Genomic DNA, 22,454 nt, shown 5'->3' with positions numbered 1-22,454 from the left:
CCGCGCGCGCCTGCACACCTCCGCCCCCCCGGCCTCCCGCGTGAGCGACGGCTCCCCGAGCCAATAGAGCCGCCCCTTCTACGCAAGGGGGCGGGCACTCCCTGCCTGGCGGACCAATGGCAACACCGCTGTCTGAGCAGTGGCGAAGGCGAAGGGGGGGCCGGAGGAGGGGCAGGAGTTTAGGAAGAGGAGGGAATGGCTGTCATCAATGAAGTCATGTTCGTGATCTAGTCCCTCGCTCCGGTTCTGGACTCGGGTGACTCACTGAGGGGGGAGAGGAGCGACAGTCAGCACGGCGCTCCGCCTGGGCGGAAGGTAAATACAACTTGCGACTCGGTCCAACCCCGTCAGCTCCCCGTGCCCGGGCACGGTCCTTTATTGTCGCCGGCTGTGCCGGCTCGCTCCGTGCCCACCTTCCCTCTCCCCATCGCTGCCCTTCCCTGCGCACGGCACCGCCGGTCCCAGCCGCCGCCGTGCCACCTGCTTCCTCTCCCCACCTTCCCCCGTGCCGGGCCCTCCCGAATATTTATATCCCCCAGTGGGTGGGGAGAAGAAAGTTTTGATCCGGTATTATTCTGGAATAATCACGATGCGGATCTCCGGAGCGGGAGCGACAGAACCCCCACGGAGTCGCCGGTGGCTGACTCGTGAGTCAGCGGCACTCTCGGTCCTGCCGCCCAGCGAGCGTGTCACGGGCTGCGGGCGAAGCGGCCACAAATAGATCCTTGGGGAGCGACGGCCCGCACGGACGGGCCGGGGGCGGCTCCGCTGCAGCTGCCGGGGGTCGCGGGGTGAAGTTCAGGGCGTCCGGAGGCAGCAGAGCGCGGTGCGCTGGGGCTGTTCCTCCGCCGTGGCACACGCTGGCTCAGACCCAGCCGAGCAAGGGGAAGTGGGGAGGCATGGGGGGGGAGGAACATGGTGCAGGGGGGAGCGGTCTCGCCTGCGAGGAGAGTAGCGGCATTCCCCGGCAGAGCCAGGGAGGCCATGATCCGGATCGTCGCTGCGTGCCTGTCACAAACATCGCACACACCGGGGAGGGGGAAGAAGCGGGGGCTTGGACTTTAGCCCAACAGGGCTGCGGCTCCTGTTGCTTTTCGGTCTCTTGTTTTTAACTGTGCAGTCACTCCTGCTGGAAAGGTGTCGCGGTTTACTTCCCAAAATAGCTTGCATGTCGTCGTACCCCTCCCGTTTTCCCTGCAGAAATTCACCCCCCTCCTCCTCCCCACCTCCAAGCAGAGTAGCACAAAACATGCGCTTACAATTTTGGAATCGCCTGCCAAGCAAAAAAGCGTTTTATTTCCGGTGTGCGCGGAAATTTATTTTTTTTAACCCGGCCGGGCGGGAGCCAGGATGCAAACGCGCGCGGATGCTCAGGTAGCTGCGGGTCGCCGGCCCCCGTGTCGTGAGAGGGGACAGCGGTGTTTGGCACCTGGAAAAGTTCTGTGCCCAGCCGGAGGCGGGGGTGGGCGGCAGAGCGCTGCTGCAGCCAGCTGCCGGGCGGGGCCGGGGGGCAGCGGAGCCCGTCCGCGGGCCGCAGCGGGGCAGAGGCGGGAGGCGGCGGCGGGGGGAGGATAGGAGGGCGGGTGGCCTTTCCCGTCCCTCCGCCTGTACCAGCGGCGGCGGATCAGGAAGTCACCGCCGCCACACACAGGCGCACAGACATGTTTGGTCGGCGTGACATGGTGGCGGAGGGAAGGAGAGGCGGGGAGACGGGCCCGGCCCAGCCCTGAGGCATGACCCGGCTGCTCGCCCGCCCGCCCGCCTGCGGCCGAGGTACGGGGCCGTGCGCGGGCAGCGCCGCCAGCAGCGCACCCGCTGCTCCATGGAGGGGCGGGGACAGGCAGCAGCGGGGCCGCATTTCCAGGCAGGGACGCTTTACAGCTTGTCGGCCGGGGAGAAAACTTTCCAGAAGGGCTGGAGGGGGGAAAACGGGGCCCTGCCGGTTGTGCGCGCCCGCCGCGGCGCCTTGGCGGGGGAGGCGGCGGGCGGCCGGCGCCGAGGCCTGCGCGCCGCCCGCCCGCAGGGCCCGAGCGCCGGGGCAGAGCGGCGGGGCTGCCGCCGAGGCGGCGAGCGCCCGCCCTTGCCCCCCGCCGCTCCCGGGTCGCGGGTGCTCCGCCGCGGCTCTTCCTTGCGTGCACGGTGCAGAAATGGAGTTTCTTGCCTTGTCTCCTCCCCTCTTAAATTTATAATGGTGGAACTACGAACTGCGCACGGCTGGAAAAGTTACAGCTCTTCTAAACTCGATCTGAAGTTACAGTTTAACGATTGGCTTGGATTGTTTTTTGTTTTGGTTTTTAACCTGAGCGTGCGTTATGGTCAAGCAAAGGGAGTGTAAAAGTGTCAGCAGATTACATACATTGTACCGAATTTGTTTTTTCTTGATACCTGATTAATATGTTTGATATTCGGAGTTATCGAATGCTAGGTTAACGCTGTTCTTTTTAGGATATATTTTTATGAATATTAATGTGAATATGAATATGCAAGTAAATAACCAGCTGAAGAATTGAAGATTAAAAGTTGCTGGATTTTTCTTTTTTGTTTGGTCGGGTTTTCTTCCGCTGTGTTCTGCATGCTTTCATTGTAGAATTGATCTGGGGTCTGTGACACGGCATTGTTCCGTTTGCATTCTCGCTGGTTTTCTTTTAACTTTCTGAAATGTTAAGTGGTTTTAACCACAGACCCTAAGACCCAAACGGTACACAATTCTGTACCAGAATTTAATTCCTTTGCTAGTGTACCAGTTGCGTGTTCGGGGTGGGGTAGTCTCCTATGTGCAAGTTACTATTGTTGTGCAAATACGGGCACACTTTCTCTTTGGGAACCTAATTGCCCTATTACTGTCTCTGACTTTGTTTCTTTTGTTCTTTTGTGATTCTAAGGAAAAAAAGTAGTGTGTCAGAAGGATGGGTTTGCCTCGAGGCAGGTTTTTATGTCTTTCTCTCTCTATACATATACATATATATATATCAGTGATAGAAAGAAAAAATACTGTATGGATAGTGGGCTTTTAAAATTTAGTGTGGATCATACAGCATATGTGGACTTGCCAGAGGTGAGAGTAAAAATATTATAAACATTATTTCTCTCATGAATTATTTCTCAGCTTTAAGACTGGTATTTCTGTGGTGTTGGATGGAACATGTGCCAAAAGAGCGTGTTCAAAGCTGTTTTAGATCTTTTGTTCATTTCTGAAGTAATCTATGAACGTTTCTTGTCAAGTTTGAAAAGTGCTTTCACCAACAACTGAGGCTTGAAAATTAACAGGAGAAAAAGTCCTTCAGCTTGCATACCTATATTACATATATTCGTGACAAAGGTGTGTTTGAAATTACTATCTCCCTATATATTGAAATTACTATCTCCATCAGTTTTTGTTGGACTTGTTAAGGTCAAAATGTGCACAATAACAACTGAAAAAATATCTAGATTTTGCCTGTGTTTTTTTGTCGTCCTGATGAGTAATATTGCTATGAACTACAAGTGATCCTTTCCAGGAGGAAGCTCCTAATTCTTTGTATGATTTAGAATATTTTTGTAAATTACTTATAAAAATGTCTGTTACATTTATGTTTGTTTCCTGCTTCTGTCAGAGTTCTCTGTCTGTAATAGGTGTTTCCCGGACCTCCATACCTCCATCACTTTTGAACTTTATCAGATTAGGTGTTTGTTTTTTTTTTTATTCTCTACTGGAATAGTAAACACAAAATTATGGCATAAAGATCACTTGTCATAAAATTTGCATTAGAGAAAAGCTTATGATTTATTTCCAAGATAAAATAGAGAAGGAAGAATAAGAGAAGGAAGTAAAGCTTTCTTAGACACAGCTTTAATAGTTTGTAAATACAGTAGAATGAGAAGACTAACACGGAAAATTGTTTTCTTTGTTTCTGACACGTGTATAAAGTCTTTACTTCATAGGCATTGTTTTCCTGGTTGTTTCCAGTTGGCAGAGAATATTTACTATTTGTCACTTCAGAGTTTGAACACCTAGGTGGATCATTTAGAGGTGGGACAATGGAGGAAATGTTAAAATGCTAAATTTGCTCTTACAGAAAATACATGTTTTAAATACAAGTAACTTGCATTTTAAACAATTTTCTTGCTTCTGCCTTGTCTTCTTTCCTGTTTAAGTAAAGCCAAAGCCTGTCGGTAACATGATGCATTCCTTTCCTTCTGCCTGCATCTTATACGGCTTTTTATTTAGAAACAAATGAGAAGACAGTCTTCAATAACGTGGTTAATACCCTTTGTAAAGCTCACAGTATGAAAACTTAATCCATTTAATGACCATTCAGTAGTGTCCTGTATCAGTTTTCTGTGCCTGAAATTTACAGTGGAATCTACATATGTATCAAACATGGGATTGATCTTTGACATTGTGTGATGGCAATTAAACTTTTGACTGTAGCTATCTGCTCTCCTTTTCCTCAAGGCTACTGTCTTCTGCAGCAAAGCTATCAGAAAAGATCATATGTCAATGCTCTAGTGTCTTCACAGTAAAGTCTGGCAGTGTAGCTTAGCCTAACTTGTGTGTACTCGGATTTGTGATTTTGCCTTTTGACAATCTTGAGTACTTTCAGCTCCCAGCTGTTAACAAGTAATTTTTTGCTGCTGATGTTAGTTTTTCCTGAGAGGGTAGGCTATAAGTTGGAGCAGCTGAGAGAAGTTGAACTTTATGTAAAGCTGAAATATCTACGCAGTAGGAGTAAGAATTTCTACAAGAATATTTCAAGGTGAGGAGGACTGACTATCATCCTAAAGTAAACTTTCTCTTACACTACGTGACTCCACAATGAAGTTTCTGGTGTAAGCATTCCACCTGTTTTGCGAGCTCTGTGGCGATGCCTGCAACAGTTTCTGGTACAGAGCTAGACATGCAGCTGAAGTGTTGGCACAGGTTTTGTTCTTCAGGCCTAGGTGTCTGGATAAGTAAATAATGTTCAGCATTTCTGGTTCTGTGGTTTGTGTTTTAAGGTACAGATTCCCTTGCAGAAGGTTTTCAAGTTACACTGACATGGCATACATACATCAGCATGCAAAGGCAGGATCTCAGTGTTTGGCTTTTCTCATGTGAACTAGTGACTCTGGTATATGTTAGTTGAAGATTTGAGTCTTCTCACTGATTTTTATTGTCTCATGTAAACCTTTTTATTGATTTAATTGTCATTTAAAGAAATGACAATAGTTAAATAATGATAAAAGGTAATGCAGAATGTCCTGTGAAGTTGTACAATACAAAACACTGATTTGCTTCTAAGTATGGTAAGTTATTTGGTGATGATGAGGTATCATTACTAATCAGCTCTTCTGCTTTGAGTGTATTAATTTGATTATAGTTAGCAGATTATGCAAGTAATACAAATCACTTATAGTAAATTTCTATGGTTTTTATGGTAGTATAATAAAGATAACTGCTATAGCCTATAGTGTATCACAGCTTTACAGCGTATCTTTTCAAAGCCAGCTGTGAATCATGACTGCAGTTTGAAATGTGTGGGGAGAAGTAGATTATAACTATTTCTCTTGTGAAGACAAAGTTACAGTCAGCTTTGCAGTGTCTGTGTGGCTGTTGTGTGGGTCTGTATTTCATAAGCTCTAAGTGGTATAGTTTCATTAGTGTCCACTGCATATCCGAGGCAGGAGATGTGGCCAAAACATCCTGGCTGAGACTCAGTGTAGGTTGAGAGGGAAAGCAGAAGCTATATTGGATGGTTAAGGGAGCTAGCTAGAAGAATTATAAATAATTACTGTTCCATCTGTTTTTAGACTTGGTGTGTGCCCTATCAAAGTGGTCTGTAATCCCTGGATCTTTTTGGCTGTACAGTTGATCTTGAATTCCAAAGTAATGCAAATGGTTTTTTACCTGCTGTGTTTTCGTTTGGGATTTACTAATATTTCCTCATGTGAAAAAAAAAAAAAATCCCTGCCTTTGTTACCTGTGGGTTTATAGCAGGTTTATACCAAAATGTGTGTGATAGAAACATTGAACTTAGGAAGACCATATTGTACAGTGATTTAGTTACATCTACAAAACTTTCTAAGTGTATATAAAATGATAGTGGAGAAACATTTATTCTTAGAGACTGTTATTTAGAATTGTTCACAGTGCAGATATTCACTGTCCTAAACCGTTTCATGTAGAAATAGTTGAGTAGAGAGTCTAAGTCTCCCTTAATCTTTGTCTCTTGGTTTTATGGCTGTTCGTATTTGGATCTGGCTAAAGTTACTTGGACATATGATAGATGCCTTTTTTATTTCCTTGCCTTAGCTCTGGCTGTGTCCAGCAGAGGTGGAGAAATTTTCTGAGACCACAGGAGAACCATGTGATTCACCACAGCAAATTCAATTGCCAGTGGTTCATCTGGGGCTGTCCACCAAAGAGAATTGGTCATATTGATGTAAATAGATGTAAGAGGTGGTAAGGGATTACAGTTCAGGAAAAAAAAAACCTTACTGTTTGAAGTTATGTGAATAATACTACTCCAGTAAGTGTTTTGAGGAAATTCTAAGATTGGACACATGAAAAACAATTAAACAACTTGTAAGGTGTTCAAGAATCAGGACCAAGAGCCTTATCATTTAGAACAATAAGATTTTTTTTTTCATTTCACTGTAGTCTTGTAATTGGTTGGAAACATTTACTTTTTTGTTTTGTTTTGTTTTTGTTTGGTTGTTTTTTTGCCTCTCCTTCCCCCTTGCTTTTTAATTCTAACAGGCAATACTCATTAAAAGCAGTCTAAAGAAATAGGTCAACACTGACTTTTGGCAGGGAGTTGGCTTCATACTGCGTTTTTCATTGCAGGCACCAGAATTTAGCCAAAATAATACCAATACTATCTGCATGGAACTTGGCTGCTGTTGGACCGGTTGGCTTTTTGTAGATTTTTGCCTTGACTTTAATGAGACTTTCATAAAGGCCTAAATGAATTACATATCTGGCTTTTACTGAATTTTAATTCTGTGGGTTTTTTTAATATAATCTCAGACTTAATAAATACAAACTAAGCTATTTTTGAAACGTGTTTAACTATAAACTTTTTGTCAGGTGAATTCTGTGAACAGATACTTAGTTGGGAGGGCCTTACTGTGTTCTGGTTTAGGTCAGTGGCATTTTTTTAAGTTTTGTGGACTACCATTGCCAGAGAAAATTCCTTTGTCTCTTTATTTCTATGATTGTTTCAGACAGGATTTATTACTTGCATTTAAGTAGTGTTCTCCAATACTTTATATTCCCCAATATAGATTTTATAAATTATTTTTTTCTTGTTCTCTGACATACAAGATATCTGAATACAAATCTGTTTAAGACAATTCCCAGTTTTGTGGGCTGTATCTTCACTCTGAGAAAGGTGATGAAGGGACTTGGTCTGGTGTAAGTAATGCAGACATTAATCTCTGGTACTTACTGTTTTTCATAATTTGGACACTTGCTATCCCATCAAAAAAAGATTTTTACATTTTTCAAGTTTGCATGCAGGATATGTTTAATGTAATTGTAAATGGCATTGTAAATAATGGACCTGAGACTGGAGCTAGTTTTTATGAGAATTGCACATTGAATTTGAAATAGGATGAATAAGTGAATAGAGCGGAAGATTTTAATACCCATTTTAATGCATGGGTATAGGTAGATGTCTTTTATGAAATAAGATATTTTTGGATACTGTATACTGATAGACTTTTATTATTGATTGTGTTATGGTTCTGTATATGTTCTTCTGGATGGTAGTGGTAGTGCTAGGTATCTGCTTTGTTAAATTGATTGAATTTCTCTTACAGTGCACATAGTGACTCAGCTGTGAGAGTGTCAGTCTTAGATTTTGCAATATCATGATTGACACATGTGAAAACTATTTGTTGTGTGGAAATGTGTGTTGTCCTTAATACAAAACATGGGCCTCTTAGAGAAAGCTGTGGTGTTTGCTGTTTTGAACATTTGGTAAATTGATTCCTTTTGTGATCACGTTGAGGAGTTGTAGAGGACTACTTAGTGACTGTGGACTTTTGAACTGAGAAGCTTCATAGGCATCTCAGTTTTACCTTGCGAAGAAACAGGATCCCAAGGTACCAAGTCATAGAATCACAGAATATCCTGATCTGAAAATCACTCTAAAGGATCATTGAGTCTAACTTCTGCCACTCCACAGGATACTGCAAGAACTACACCAGGTGCCAGACGCCTCCATCAGGCTTGGTGGCGTGACCACTTCCCTGAGGAGCCCATTCCACTGCCCAACAACCCTCTGGGTGAAGAAACTTTTCCTGATATCCAACCTAAAAGTTTTCTGACAGAACTTCAGGTCATTCCCTTGGGTCCAGTCACTAGTCCCCACAGAGAAGAGATACAGCGACAGTGTCTGTTCCTTCTCTTTACCTTGTAAGGAAGATGTAGACTGCAATGAGGTCTTCCCTCAGTCTTGTCTTCTCCAGGCTGAACAAGCCAAATAACCTCAGCTGCTCCTTGGTACTTCTGGTTTGGGCCTTCCACCATCTTTGTGGTCATCCTTTGGATGCTCTCCAATAGTTTTGTATCTCACTTTTACTGTGGCACCCAGAACTGCCCCCAGCACTTGAGGTGAAGCCGCCCCAGTGCAAAGAAGAGCAGGACAATCCCCTCCCTTGCCAGGCTGGCCATGCTGTGCCTGATGCCCCCCAGGCCATGCTTGGCTCTTGTGGCTGCCACAGCACTGCTGATTCATATTCAACCTTCCATTGATCAGGAGCTCCAGGTGTCTTTCTATGTCACTGCTTTCCAGGATCTCATTCCCCGGTCTACATCCAGGATTGCCCCATCCCAGGCACAGGATTTGGCATTTGGCTTTGTTAAACTTCATACTTTTGGTGATGGCCAGGTCTTTCTATTTCTAGATTTCTCTGTAGGGTTTCTTTGTCCTTGAGGGAGTCAACAGCTCCTCCCACTTTTGTATCATCTGCAAATTTAGTAATACCTTCAAATCTTTCTTCCAAGTCTTTTTAGAAGGTAAGCCAGCAATGTGCACTTCCAGACCAGAAAGCCAACTGCATCCTGTGTTGCATAAAAAATGTGGCTTGCAGAGTGAGGGAGGTGGGTCTTCCCAATTACACTTCCCTTATGAGACTCTACCTGGAGTGCTGTGTCCAGGTGTGGGGTCCCCACTACAAGAAAGACCTGGACCTGTTAGAGTGGGTCCAGAGGATGGCCTTGAAGAGGGTTAGGTAGAGCACCTCTCCTGTGAGGAAAGGCTGAGAGAGCAGGGGTTTTCAACATGGATAAGAGGATATTTCAGGGAGACACCACTGTGGCCTTTGACTACCTAAAAGGGCTTTATAAAAATGTGGGAGAGGGACTTTTTGTGTGGACACACAGTGGCGGGACAAGGAGCAGTGGTTTTAAACATAAAGAAGGTATGTTTAGATTAGCTGTTAGGAAGAAGTTCTTTATGGTGGGGGTGGTGAACCACTGGCACAGGTTCATGAGAGAAGTTGAAGATCTCTGTCTCTGGAAGTGTTCAAGGCCAGGTTGAACTGGGCTCTGAACAACCTGATCCAGTGGAAGGGGTACCTGTGCATGGCAGGGAAGTTGTTAACTAAATGATCTTAAAAGTTCCTTTCAACCCAAACCATTCTGTGATACTGTGTTTAAGAACACTGGCCCTAAGGAGGAGCCCTGTGGAACTCCACTAGTGACAGGTCACCAGCCTGATACCACCCCATTCACTGCAACCCTTTGTGCAGCCCATTAGCCAGTTGGTTACCCATATTTTGATGTGCTTCCCCAGCTGTAGGCTGACATTTTGTCCACAAGAATAGTGTGAGAGACAGTATTGAAACCTCCACTGAAATCCAAAAGGATTACATCAACTGGCTTCCCTTGATAAATATGTGGGTTACATTGTCATAAAAGCAAGTTAATTTTGACAAGCATGACTTTTCCATCATGAACCTATGCTGTCTGGGATTGATGACTGCATTGTCCTTCATGTGTTTTTCAATACTTCTCAGAAAAATAGTCTCCATTATTTTGCCAGTCATTGAAGTGAGACTGCTAGGCCTGGAGTTTCTAGGCTCATCCTTCTTGCTCTTCCGGAAAACTGGGACATCAGCCAATTTCCAGTCAGCTGGGACCTATCTGGAGTCCCAAGTCCATTAGAAAATCATTGAGAGAGCTCTCATGATGACATCAGCCCGATCTTTGGGTATTCTCAGATGAATTCCATTGGGCCCTGTGGATTTACAGGGAACTGGGAGTTGATCATTCTCACTGCCACTGTCCTGCAACTCAGGGCCTTGGAACCCCTTAAGCCATCATTGACATTGAGGACAGAGGTAAAGAAAGCATTAAACATCTCTGCCATGTCCATGTCCTTGTTTGTGAGGTGGCCATCCTCATCCTGTAAGAGGACAATGTTACTTCTCCACTGTCTTTTGCTATTAATGCATGTAAAACCCCTCTTTTTATTGTCACCTTCAATTGTGGCCAGCTTCATCTGCAGCTGAACTTCAGCATGACAGATTTTCTCCCTGCAGTGGTGAGCAGCATCTCTGTAATCCTCCCACGTCACCTGACACTACTTCTGCTGAGCCTACACCTTCTTTTTTTTTGCCTCTACCTCCCAAAGGAGATTCCTGCTCAGACAAGCCATCTTCTGCCTCACCTGGAGAATTGCCTCTACCTGTGCCCTTAGAAGATGGCGCTTAAAACATGACCAGCACTGACAGACCCCAGCACCTGCAAAAGCATTTTCTCAGGTTATTTTACTGACTGATTCCCTGAGCAGCCAGAAGTCTGCTCTCCTCAAATCCAGAGTTGGGGTTTTGCTGGCACTTTTGCTTCTGTCAGAGATTCTGAGCTTGATTACTATGTGGGCACTGAGGCCAAGAATGCCACCAATTATGGTGTCACTCTTGAGACCCTCTCTGTTAAGAAGTATGAAATTAAGAAGAATATCTTTTCTAGATAGCATTCTTAGTACTTGAACCATGAAGAGGCATCCAGGTGTTTTAAGAATCTCCTGGACTTGATTGTGCCAGCTGTGTGGTGTCCACAGTTAACATCTGGCAGGTTGAATTATGACATAAGGAGAAATTTGAGGGCTTCTCATGATTACATAAGGAATTAATCTCTTTATTGTGCCTATGATCTATAGCAGCCTCCCATGATGACATCTTCATTATTTGTTTATACCTTAATCTTAACCCTGAGGGTCTCAATCCTGCTGTTGCCAGTTGTAAGCTCCATACATTCTTGTTCCTCCATTATAAACAATGCTATACTCCTACTTTACCTTGCTCCTTTCTCATGCTTGTAATTCATTCTAGCCTATACCTCATGGAGTGGATAGAGTGATCACATTCCTCAAGCTCCGGTGTGCCATCTCATTGCTTATCACTGGGAAGCCTGGTTTTATCCCTTCCTGCCTTCCAGTCTAGTTCAAAGTTCTGCAGTGAGACCTGCTAGCTCTTGTGGTAGAGCCCTTTTTCCACTCTGTAAAAGGTATATCCCTTCAGGTATCAGTACACCAACTGTTGTATAGACCATGCCATGATAAAAAAAAGAAGCAGATTCTGCCGATGACATCCAGTTTTGGAACCATGTGCCCCTGGGAAGCTGGAGACTTCCCTGTGGCTTGGGTCTGGTATGCATAGCAGGCCTTCAGTGCCCTTAAGAAGGAGTCACCTGTATCAGCTACCTTTCCCTTTTAATTAACAGGAACAGTTGTGATGATGGTTGGCAGGCTGTCTGCTACGGATGGTTCCCCCATCCCAGAAGGACCTTTGTCTACCTGATCAGTTGACTTTCCTGCCCATTCCAGGGCATCATATTTCTTGTAAATGGTACCAGTCCTATTTGTTGTCTTCAGGTTTTCAGGAGGAAGAATGCTGCCTAGTGTGGTCAGTGACCAGCTTCCAGTATTTGTGTTCAAGAGACCTCTGCCTTCCTGCTTGGAAGTGTTCTGAGTCTACCTGCATCTTCTCTTCAGTGGAGGTTTGAGACTTGTGAGAATAGCCTGTTAATCTCTCACTCATTCATCCATGGCTCCTTAACCTGGCAACAGCTCACTTAAAATAACACATCTTCTTTGTCAGGAGTGATGGTCAGCCCCAGCCTTATGGAGAGGCTTTAGGCACTCCTGGCAGCCTAAGTCCTGAAGAGCTACATCTACCAATGAATAATCTAGTTGGCTGGAGGCTTCTGATATGGCTGGTGCAGTGACTTCAGGGGGAATGAACTCTGTGGCATGTCAAAAAACCGTACCTGATGGGGTATTCACTAATAAGAGAATGCCCTTCTTCTCCAGCTGCTTGGTCTGTTCCCTGCCTCTGTTGGCTGCTCCCAAATGGTCATACAAGAGCGCTGTGAGTGTGTCCTGGTCACATTCACTGGGACCCCATTTGAGAGAGCTGGAGCAGCTGCTATCCTTGTTGGCTGCACTTATGCCCAATTGGCTGCTCTAGGGCAAGCTGCCAGTCCCAGGTGGTGTCAGTGCTCCCCTGTGGTTCCCCTGGCTCCAGCCCTGCTCACTGCAGTCCATGGCTCTATACTGGAGCTGTTTGCCTCAGCAAGAGGTGGTTGGGGGGAGTGAGGCCGTGTTGCAACCTCCTACTGAGTCACTACTACTGGCTCCGCCTGTGCCCCCTCAGCCACTCCAGGGCAGGCTGGTGGTGGCTCCAAGTATGTCTCAGTGCGCTTGGGCAAATGAAATAAAAGTTCTGAAAATAGTCTTAATAATCCTTTTAATGTTTTCCCTGAATTTTACAAGTATAAGTTTCAGGCTAGTCACAGTTGTTTAGGGAAAAATGGTTTAACATGTAGGTTAGAGAGGTGCCCTACTCTCTTTCCTGCTTTTAGTAACTACTGTGCTCTGCTTGGCCCACATGACACATCTGGTGATAGCAAGTCGGTTTAACTGTTTTCTGGTAAATGTTTCTCATAGCACACCAGCTGCTTTGTTCTGTGGCTACCGTACAAATGTCCAGAAATTGATGGAATTAGCAGGATCCTTATCTTTCTAGTCGACTTCTAGAAGGATGACCAAGCTAATGGGCCATGTTAAGGATTGTGTAAGCATTTTCTGCTGGTGACAGCTTGCATGTGTATGTATGTACATATGTGTATGTGTGTGTGTGTAACAACTGCCAGTAGATTTTATGAATTTTTTTGCCATGCCCCTAATGTCACATAGAGATTGTGATTTTGTTTTTGTTTTGTTTTTGTTATTAGAGCTATTCTGCTAATTGAAAAGGAGACAGAAAATAGATGTCCACGCCTACAGATCCTGGCACCATGCCTCATCCTGGTCCTTCCCCTGGACCAGGACCTTCGCCTGGACCGATTCTGGGACCTAGCCCAGGACCAGGGCCGTCTCCTGGCTCCGTTCACAGCATGATGGGGCCAAGTCCTGGGCCACCCAGTGTCCCACATCCAATGCCGACAATGGGGCCTACAGATTATCCACAGGAAGGCATACATCAAATGCATAAGGTAATAGTTTATTACAGGTGAACCTTTTTTCCATAGAGTTCTCTCCACTGATGAAAAGAGCTACTTAAACTACATTTAGTACTTCTTAACTGCTATTACACATCACTTGCAAAACTTCAGCTACACTCTTAGTTCTTTCTTTATTACAAAAGATTATTTGTGTATCAGATTAAGCACAGCTTCCATGTTCTTAGTAGACTACTTTGAAGTATAATTAGTAGTTAGGAAATTTTCATTTGTGAACTGTAGTTTTCAGTAAGACAGATGTTACTACAGAGAAAAAAATGAATGATAGTGTTAAAACTTGAAGGCACACCATTCTAACCACTTCTTTTCTCTTTCTTCTTCTTGTCTGTTTGGATGTAGTTTTTTTCTGTGGTGGTTTTTAGTTTTGAATGAAATATTCATTCTTTTTCTTAAAAAAAATACCCAAAACAAACTTAATCCACCTTAAAGGATTTGTATTACAAATTTGTTTACTCTTCCATATTGAAAATGTGGTTAAAAAACATGCCTTTCAAGTTATTTAATAAGGACTCCATCTTACAATGAATATAAAACTATGTCATGTAGAACATGTCAATAATTGCATTTCTGTGGTTATTGTTATACCCTTAAAATTAGACTATGTGTGCTCAGACTATCATTAATGTTTTTTGCTTTGAGGAAATACTTGCCTGTGTGGAAATTCCTTTGTGAGAACAGTCTCTGTATGTATTGTCATTTTTTGTTTGGTTGTATATCAGAGATGTAGAACACAGAATAATTTTAATTGCACTGATGTTCTACTCAGAAATACGTAGTAGCAATTTACAGAGCCAAGATACTGAAGACATTTTGGCAAGTATTGTTGATTCCACTGAGAATTGTTATATGAATATAAAGAAAAAATTGCATTAAAAAACTGCTCTAAAATGATAGAAACATGTTTTAATTTTCCTCTTGAAATGATGTCTTCATTTTGACACTCTCACATATGGATCAATTTCATTCATTAAAATAGTATCCAGTCAGTGGGAACATGACATTACCATCTTTTACACAAAGTACTAAAAATATTTTAATAACACAAAGACTAGCTGAAGTGAAGGAGGTTGTGATCCAGCTTTCCATTTGTACTGACCTGTTGTAATTCCTGAGAGGTCAGTATGTGCAGTAACTATAACCTTTGCATTTGAATCTTGAGGTATCTGATTTAGCTGTTAGCTAGATTAGACATTTGCAGTTGGCATTTTTTTTGTTCTGGGGGTCAGTTACAGCCCAGCTTTTCATAACTCTGTCACCAGACTTCATGCCAGGGTTCTAATGTCCTTCATTCCTTTTGATTTTTCTTTTACCTGTAGAAGAAGGAGGTGGCACCAGGAATTTTCCATAGAACGGCTGAATGCTTCACACATTATGTTTTTGATGTATTGATATATCCTGTTATACTGTTATATCAGGCAGTTAGTCCTGTGGTGTAGTTAGAAACAAACCAACAAATGTCATCCCACAAGATTCTTTCAGGGACTTCAGAGAGCATCTCACAAGGTTCTGTGAGCCAGAGCAGAAATTCTCCCATTGAGGTGGCATTGAAATATTTTGAAAAATGCACCACAAAGGGTCTGGATAGCTAATTCAAAGATGGTCATTCAGTATAGTTACAGTAAATTACTCTACCTTTTCTATACCTTCATTTTGATAATGGAATAAAGACTGTAATTTCACAAGTCTTCATTTTAATAGCAACAGGCTTGCTGTTGTCTTCTAGGTTTCTACTTCAGAGGTTCCAGCATGTCTTCACATGTGTGTAATTAATGTAGAAAATGGGTCTGTTGAGCTGGTACAGGTGAAAAAAAGAAAAAATGAAATAAAATCTTAGTTAATTTTTGGTCTAGATGAGGTTTGGGGTCTGTTTTTCTGTGTAACTCCAGAAATAATGTATTAGGATAACCGTTGGAAGGGTCTAAGAAATGATGCAGAAGGATGCCTCTAGATTATTTTGCAAATCTTACATGTTGTTCAGTGAAATTAAAAAAACAGGTCAGCCACCGGCAGCTGGACCAAATAAGCATTTTCTTTTTGCTTAGTGTTATATAAAATACACTGACTTACAAGCCATCATATATCATAACATTGTTTTTTAATGAAATGCAGTAAAAATGGGGGTTTGTACCAAAAGTGTTCCAGTTACACAATTGCTTTGTGGGATACCCATGTATGCAGTGGCATGTCGCTCTTCCTTTTAAAATTCACGTGCTGAAGTGAAACAACTGCATTCTGTGTTAGATGTATGACTAGCTTACAAATGATAATGTAATGCAAAAATCTTTAAAAATTCCAAAGGATCAATCAATAGTTAAAACACTGATTGAAACAAATTTATGTTAATAAATAATAATTCCGAAAGTATGTTTACTTAAGAACTGGTATTATGAAAATTAAAGATTGTGTAATCATTATTACTAACCAGCAGACCTTTCCACGGGAAAATTTACTATAAGTTTACATAGCGTAGTTTTGACAGAAGCAATAAATTAACTGCATTTCTTGCTGGATTCTTAAGGACTATCAACCAGATTTCCAGCAAAATACAGGTCCAGATTTTACTGAAGTGTATCTTGGATGCATCACAGCTATGTTTAAGAAGGCATACTTAAGAAGTCTGTCAGGGATACTGCTAAATGGACAAACTGTAACAGCCTCAGAGAATCTTGTCAAAATAAATAACTGGAAGCTGAAAGATGTTAAAGCATTGCTACCTTCCTTGCCCTAATCTATCTTTCTTTCTGCATCCACATAGAAGCTCCTCTGCGGCAGAACGCAGTTACATGGTTTTAGTCTGAATTAATAAAGCCTTTGACACAGTCCCCCACAACACTCCTCTCTAGGATTGGAGAGAGATAGTTTTAATGAGTCGACCATTACATGAATGAGAAAGTGGTTGGATATTCACATCTGGAGGGAAGTGGTCCATGGCTCACAGTACTGATGGACACCAGTGCCAAGTAGTGTTAGTTTTCCTCAGGGGTCTGGTTTGCGACCAGTGTTATTTAATGTCTTCATTAATGACATGGGCAATGGGACTGAGCAGGTTTTCAGATGGTACAAACCTGAGTGGTGCAGACAATGTCTGATGGATGGGGTGCCATCCAGAGAGACCTGGACAAACTTGAGAAATGGGTCTGTGGAAATATTAAGTGTTTTAACAAGGTACTGTAGAGTGCTTCACCTGGGTTGGGACACCTCCTGGTATCAGCCCAGGCTGAGGATAAAGAGATGGAGAGCAGCCCTGCTGAGAACGGCTTGGGGCTGCTGGTGGCTGAGAGGCTGGACCTGACCCAGCCATGGGCACTCCCAGCCCAGAGAGCCAGTTGTGTCCTGAGCTGCATCCAGAGCAGGGTGGGCAGCAGGGCCAGGGAGGGGATTCCACCCCTCTGCTGTGTTGAGACCCCACGTGCAGTGCTGCATCAGCTCTGGGGTCCCAGCACAGGAAGGACCTGGAACTGTTGCAGTGAGCCCAGAGGAGGCCACCAGGCTGACGGAGGGATGGAGCACCTCCCCTGTTAGGAAAGGCTGAGAGGATTTAGTTTGTTCAGCCTAGAGAAAAGAAGGCTTTGAAGTGACAACATTGCAGCCTTCCAGTACCTGAAGGGAGCTTGTAAGAAAGATGTAGAAAGACTTCTAAGAAATACAGGTATAAGGGGAATGGTTTCCAACTGAAAGAAAGGAGGTTTAGATTAGATATTAGGAGGAAATTTTTCTTATGAGCATAGTGAGGTATTAGAACAGGCTGTTTCCATTAGCTGTCAATGTCTCTTTGCTGGAAGTGTTCAAGGTGAGTTTGGATGGGACTTGGAGAAACCTGGTCCAGAGACTACCACTGTAGGGGCTTTGGAATTTGATGATCTTTGAGGTTCCTTCCATCTCAAGCTGTTCTGTGATGCTCTGATACAAGCTTCTATTATCTTCTTAAGCATTAGCTGGACCACATAATTTTAGCTGCATAACTTTTGGTTATGACAGCATTATAGTTTTTGAAGTTGCATGGTGCTCACTTGAGGAATGGATGAAGTACTATGAGTTCTTGGTTTATTTTCTCTTCCATTTAATTGTAACCTGATGCATAATCACTTGTGAATTTGTAATGGGATGTATTGCAAATGATTGCTGACTGTGGAATAATTACAGTGATGTCATGGGCAATATTACTGGTTTTGGTGAGTGAGATAAAACACGAGCGAGAGAAAAAATTCTTTAGAAATACAGTAGTTTTTACTAAATATGTTAGTTGTTGACTCAGATATTCAATTAAAACAGAAAGCAAATGGTTTGCTGTTTCAGCTATTATTGGGTAACAGATCTATGCACATTAGACATTCTGACAATCAAAGTAGTTCTGTCATGGTCCTAGAAGTAACAGCATGCAACATCAGTAGGCATGTTCCCTGCTGCTTTTTTTTTTTTTTTTTTTTTTTTTTTTTTCTCTTTTTTGTATCTATGTTAGTAAAGAAGAAACGAAGTATTGCCAACCTTGAAAAATAAAAATCAACTGAGAACATAAAATGGTGATGATTTAGTGATTTATTTTTTTTTTTTTATGCTGTGTAGGTTTGTGGCAGTTATGTGACAACATGTTGCTGTTTGTCCTCTGTAATTCTGTGGTTTCAGAAGCTGTATAGTCTACAAGAAAACTAGTCTGGTACTCAGTCTTTAATTTCAAGGCTGGAGGTTGTTTTTGCTCGGTGTTTTTTTTAAGAAGGTGGATTAAAACAAAAAAACCCCAGGCATGGTAATGTCACAGTTTACCTGAATATAGGTCAAACTGCAATGCATCTGTGAGAAGAAGATCTTAGTTGCTAAATTCAGAGTAAAAGCACTGTAGACAAAATTTTCCTTATGCATTAGAAATTATGTAAATCTGCTAAGACTATAGGCATGTGGTAGCCTACAGTTGAAGGTCATCCCTTGCTCAGTTTCTAGAAGCATTGTTTATTTGGCCTGTTCAGTACTTATTTCCTTACTTATAGGGACCAAAACTATAATTTCTACTCTAAGTTGAATATGTCTCAACTTTCTGTTTCCCTTCTGTTTTGTCGTATTAGAAGACTAAAATAAAAAGAGTACCCCAGTGTGATAGTAGTGCTTTATTGGTAATATAAGTTACTTATCCCAACAATGTCTTTGTGGCAGATAGCTTTAATAACTTATAGAGGATAAATTACTTACAGAGGATGAATAACTAATAGAGGAAGAATTTACAGAAATTTCATTGTGTTAAGATACCCTCTGTAATTTTTAGCCTGTTGCATAGATTTAGAGTTATCCTCAAGCTCTGTAACTATATAGTAATTTAGAAAATTTACGAGAAATAACTGTTCCTTAGTTCTTGTGGTCCACTGCTGTCCTCTGCTGAATTGTGTTCCCTATTGTACATGGCTTTTTTATAGCCAGTAGAGGTTCTTTTATATGAAATACGTTCTTGGGCATACCAGTGTCTGCATACATTAGCAATTGTGTAATAATTAAATTAGTTTTTACTTCACAGAAGTAAATGGCCATCTTCATCTTTTGTATTTTTGCTAGCAAAAATTTGATTTATGAGTTATAGTGATTTTTCTTTTCAGGTTTGTCACCATATAAGCAAATACACAGATGCAAACCCCTTTCTTGCTATATATGTAGTCTCTCTTCCATTAGACTTGAAGCATTTCAGTGTCCACACTTGGTTTTGTGTCTGTGGTTTCTTTAAATAATATTTTTTTTACAAAAATCTGGTATTTTTATCAATTATTTCCATAGAAGCATGCCTTGAATTAAAGTTTTCTTGTATAGTCATGTTCCTACCTCTCAGTTCCTGTTTGATTTTTTTTTAAAATTCCCTCTGTCAAAGGCCACATACTTGCTTCTCTTTTCTCTGCAGCTCTTTTTTAACTGACATCTCCTTTGCCCACCCTCTCTATGCTGGTACCTCTGATGTATTCATGCTGCATGCCTTCTTACTCCCATCCAAGCTGTTTGCCTTCCCAGAGGTTTCATGGTTGCCACCTATTAGTGCAGTGAAACCCCTCCCTGCAGTTATGAATGCTACAAATGTACAGCTAGAGTCTTCTGTTCTGGAAATCAGAAACCAGCAGGTCTCCTCCTCTTGGTAGCTATAATGGCAGCCAGCACATACCATGGCAAAATAAGAATGCGTCCAGCTTTATAGGTGTTTTGGGTTCTGTAGTAGTCAGCTCATGTGGACAGAATGTGAAGCAAGAGTTCTCTTCTGCATTGGCTATCTTTGTAAGAAGGGGTAAAGAGAGAGGGAGGGATCTTCGTGCCTCAGAAAAGGGCACTGGGATTTACTTGGTTCGCAAAGTGGAACTATTTTTAATGTGTCAGTCATCTTTGCCTACATTTCTATTCCATATCCCAAGTTCTTGTATTCAAAAATAGATTCTTGGGTAGTATGTATTTTTATGATATAATTAATTTTCATAAATATCTTTATACTGTCATGATAATTAAATGATTTGGTGAAGCATGAAAAATCTATTTTATTTTTCCTTTCTATAACTTTCCTCCTTTTAACCCAAACTTCTGATAAGGAAAAATTATAGTGAAATCCTTAAAAAATTCAGAACAACAACAAAAAATTCTGTGTATTTAAAGGTACTCTTAGTCAAATCTGATGATTGCAATTGAAAGTAGAAATTTTATATAAAGGGTTTATGAACTGAAATTTAGAATGATATTTTCTTTCGTAGAAAGAGTGACCTTTATTTAGTTCTGTTGAAATTTAGTAATGTGCAACAAATTACTCAAAAATAAGAAATGTGACTTCTTTTCTGTGAGCTGATGTAGCTTCCTGCACACTTATTTAATTATCTCCCTCCGTTTTCCACTAGAATGAGTTATCTTTAGTCTCTTTTTTAAAAGAACTCTCAATAAATAGATGTATATTTAGATAAAACAGACCGTGAGGTCTCCATTCACAGTAGGGTTTGCAAGAGCAGCATTTAGTGTGCATGCATGCATATGTTAGAATGGGGCAGAGCTGTGTATTTCTGTAGAGAGAGGCTAAGTAAGTGATGCCAGTCTGTTCCTTCCTAATACAAAGCCTTACAGAGCTCTGAGTTAGAAGTTAATTAGCTCAATCCTTTACATAGATAGGAATATGATATAAATTTTGCTTTGATGGAAAACTTCATTGTTTCTTGGGACATCTTTCTTCCAATGTTACTTTTCCCTTGTTTTCACTTTCAGAGCTCTTCAGTTTTTATTATGGAGCCTTTTTCAGTGCCCAGAATGCCTTCAGCATGTTTTTCAGACTCCAGGCTATATTTTCTTCATTCTCTAAGGAGAGCACTTGGAACTGTTCCATGTTTGATGAGAACTCCAGTTTTAGAGGAGTGTAGGAGGGGACAAGAGTTTTAGGGAGCACAAATATTGTTTTCCCTTCCTTGACTGTCTATCCTTGTTTTTGTTCATGAAGAAGATGTTACTTCCTGCAATGTCACCCTTTTTTTTGAAGAGAAACAATGTTTGGGACATTCCAGTAAAGCAGTAACTGAAAGGGCAAAGTTTGGGCTAAAAATAACTCAAGCCACAGGCTCTACTTTCATAAGTTAGTATGTGTTACACTGCTTTGTAATACGAGGCCAATACAGGTTATGTATTTGTATTTGGGCAGTTTGCCTCCCTGGCATTGCCAAAAAGTTCATAAGGAAAAAAAAAAGGGCAAAAAGGAGACAGGGAACAAGCAGTTTGATAGTATTCTGTACTTCTCTAAGTGTGTGATTTCAGGACAGAACTTCCTATGCTTTTTTTTTTTATTATTTTTTATTTTTTTTTTTTTTTGTAAGACTGCTGAAAGAAGTTTTTCCTCCTCATGTATTTGTTAAGATTTTGAATTAGTATTTTCATATTTTTATAGTGGATTTATATACTATCTCTCTCTAAATACTTATTTTGTTTTCACAGTCTATTGATGGCTTGCATGAAAAAGGAATGGTTGAAGATGTTCATTGTGGCTCCATGAAGAGTATGCGACCTCCTCATCCTGGAATGGGTCCACCTCAGAGTCCAATGGACCAGCATAGCCAAGGTTTATCCATACTGTGCATGCTCTGTGATTTTGGTGCCTCTTCTATAAAGAGACTGTGGTTCCGTATAGCAGATTGCCAGTTATTTCCCTTCATCTTTGTTTGCAAAAACTGAACAGGGCAAGGCAATAGCTGAATCCCATTTCTTTCTGGAGTATCCATTAGGCATATATTGAAGAAAAGCTAAGGTTCAAGTCTATAGCTGGGGCAAGTCTATCACAGAGTTCAGTTTGCTTCTCTAAAGAAAAAAAACCTCACCAACTTACTTCTTTTTTTATGTGGCTACTGTAAATGTAAATATATTTTAATACGATTTATTATCATCAAGTGCTGATCAAAGTGCTTTCCCATGGTTTTTATGCCAGAAGATAGAAACTTTTTAACACATGGCTACGTGCCTTCTTTGTGTCCTGTAGGTTGGAACATAAAAGGACATACATTCTATGAGCAGTTCAGTATTTTGGAGATTTAACTGGAAACACCTGCTAATATTAATAAGTTCAACAGCAGACGAAGCTTTCTACATTGCATGCTTAATTATTTTACAGCAACTTCTGAAGAATCCCAAATGATGCTGGGCTCTTGGTGTGACGTACTCTGTACAAATCTATTAGGAAGTGGTCCTGAACTTCTTTGTGCTTTTCAGTGGTATGCAACTGAAACTGTAGCCTGTAACTTTCCAGCTGAATCCCAGTCTGGGACCCAGATAATTAGAAAGTAATGTTTTTCCATTAAACCTTTCTGTTAAACCTTTCAGTATCAATTAAGTAAAATAGAACTGACTTTGCAGACACAAGTTCTTCATCAGATAAAACTTCCTCTTTTGTTAATTTCAACAAAAATGTGAGCATGATTATCTGAGAGACAAATGTTGCTTGTCTTTGCAATTAGGGGACACTTCTGCTTGGGATGAAATGAGC

General features: G+C 41.8%; 1 protein-coding gene across 7 annotated transcripts in view; it reads left to right on the top strand.

Moving 5' to 3' along the window:
* The first annotated feature begins 185 nt into the window (after positions 1 to 185).
* The window catches only part of SMARCA2 (SWI/SNF related BAF chromatin remodeling complex subunit ATPase 2), a 114,978-nt gene continuing 92,709 nt past the window's right edge, over positions 186 to 22,454 (top strand). The window contains exons 1-4 of one of the 7 annotated variants that reach the window (XM_085566417.1): positions 186 to 315; positions 11,844 to 11,968; positions 13,205 to 13,465; positions 21,413 to 21,536. In XM_085566417.1, the coding sequence (XP_085422543.1) occupies positions 13,241 to 13,465; positions 21,413 to 21,536 (349 nt within the window). In that variant the 5' untranslated portion in view covers positions 186 to 315; positions 11,844 to 11,968; positions 13,205 to 13,240. Of the gene's footprint in view, positions 316 to 562; positions 648 to 1,162; positions 1,375 to 1,548; positions 1,865 to 11,843; positions 11,969 to 13,204; positions 13,466 to 21,412; positions 21,537 to 22,454 lie in introns of those variants that run through there. The other 6 variants (XM_085566418.1, XM_085566416.1, XM_085566423.1 and 3 more) reach the window with 6 other exon arrangements.

Source organism: Lonchura striata, chromosome Z (genome assembly GCF_050655825.1).
Source record: "Lonchura striata isolate lonStrDom1 chromosome Z, ASM5065582v1, whole genome shotgun sequence".
NCBI classification, from domain to species: domain Eukaryota; kingdom Metazoa; phylum Chordata; class Aves; order Passeriformes; family Estrildidae; genus Lonchura; species Lonchura striata.
The sequence above is the reverse complement of the archived record's forward strand: the minus strand, read 5'-3'. Positions and strand labels throughout refer to the sequence as shown.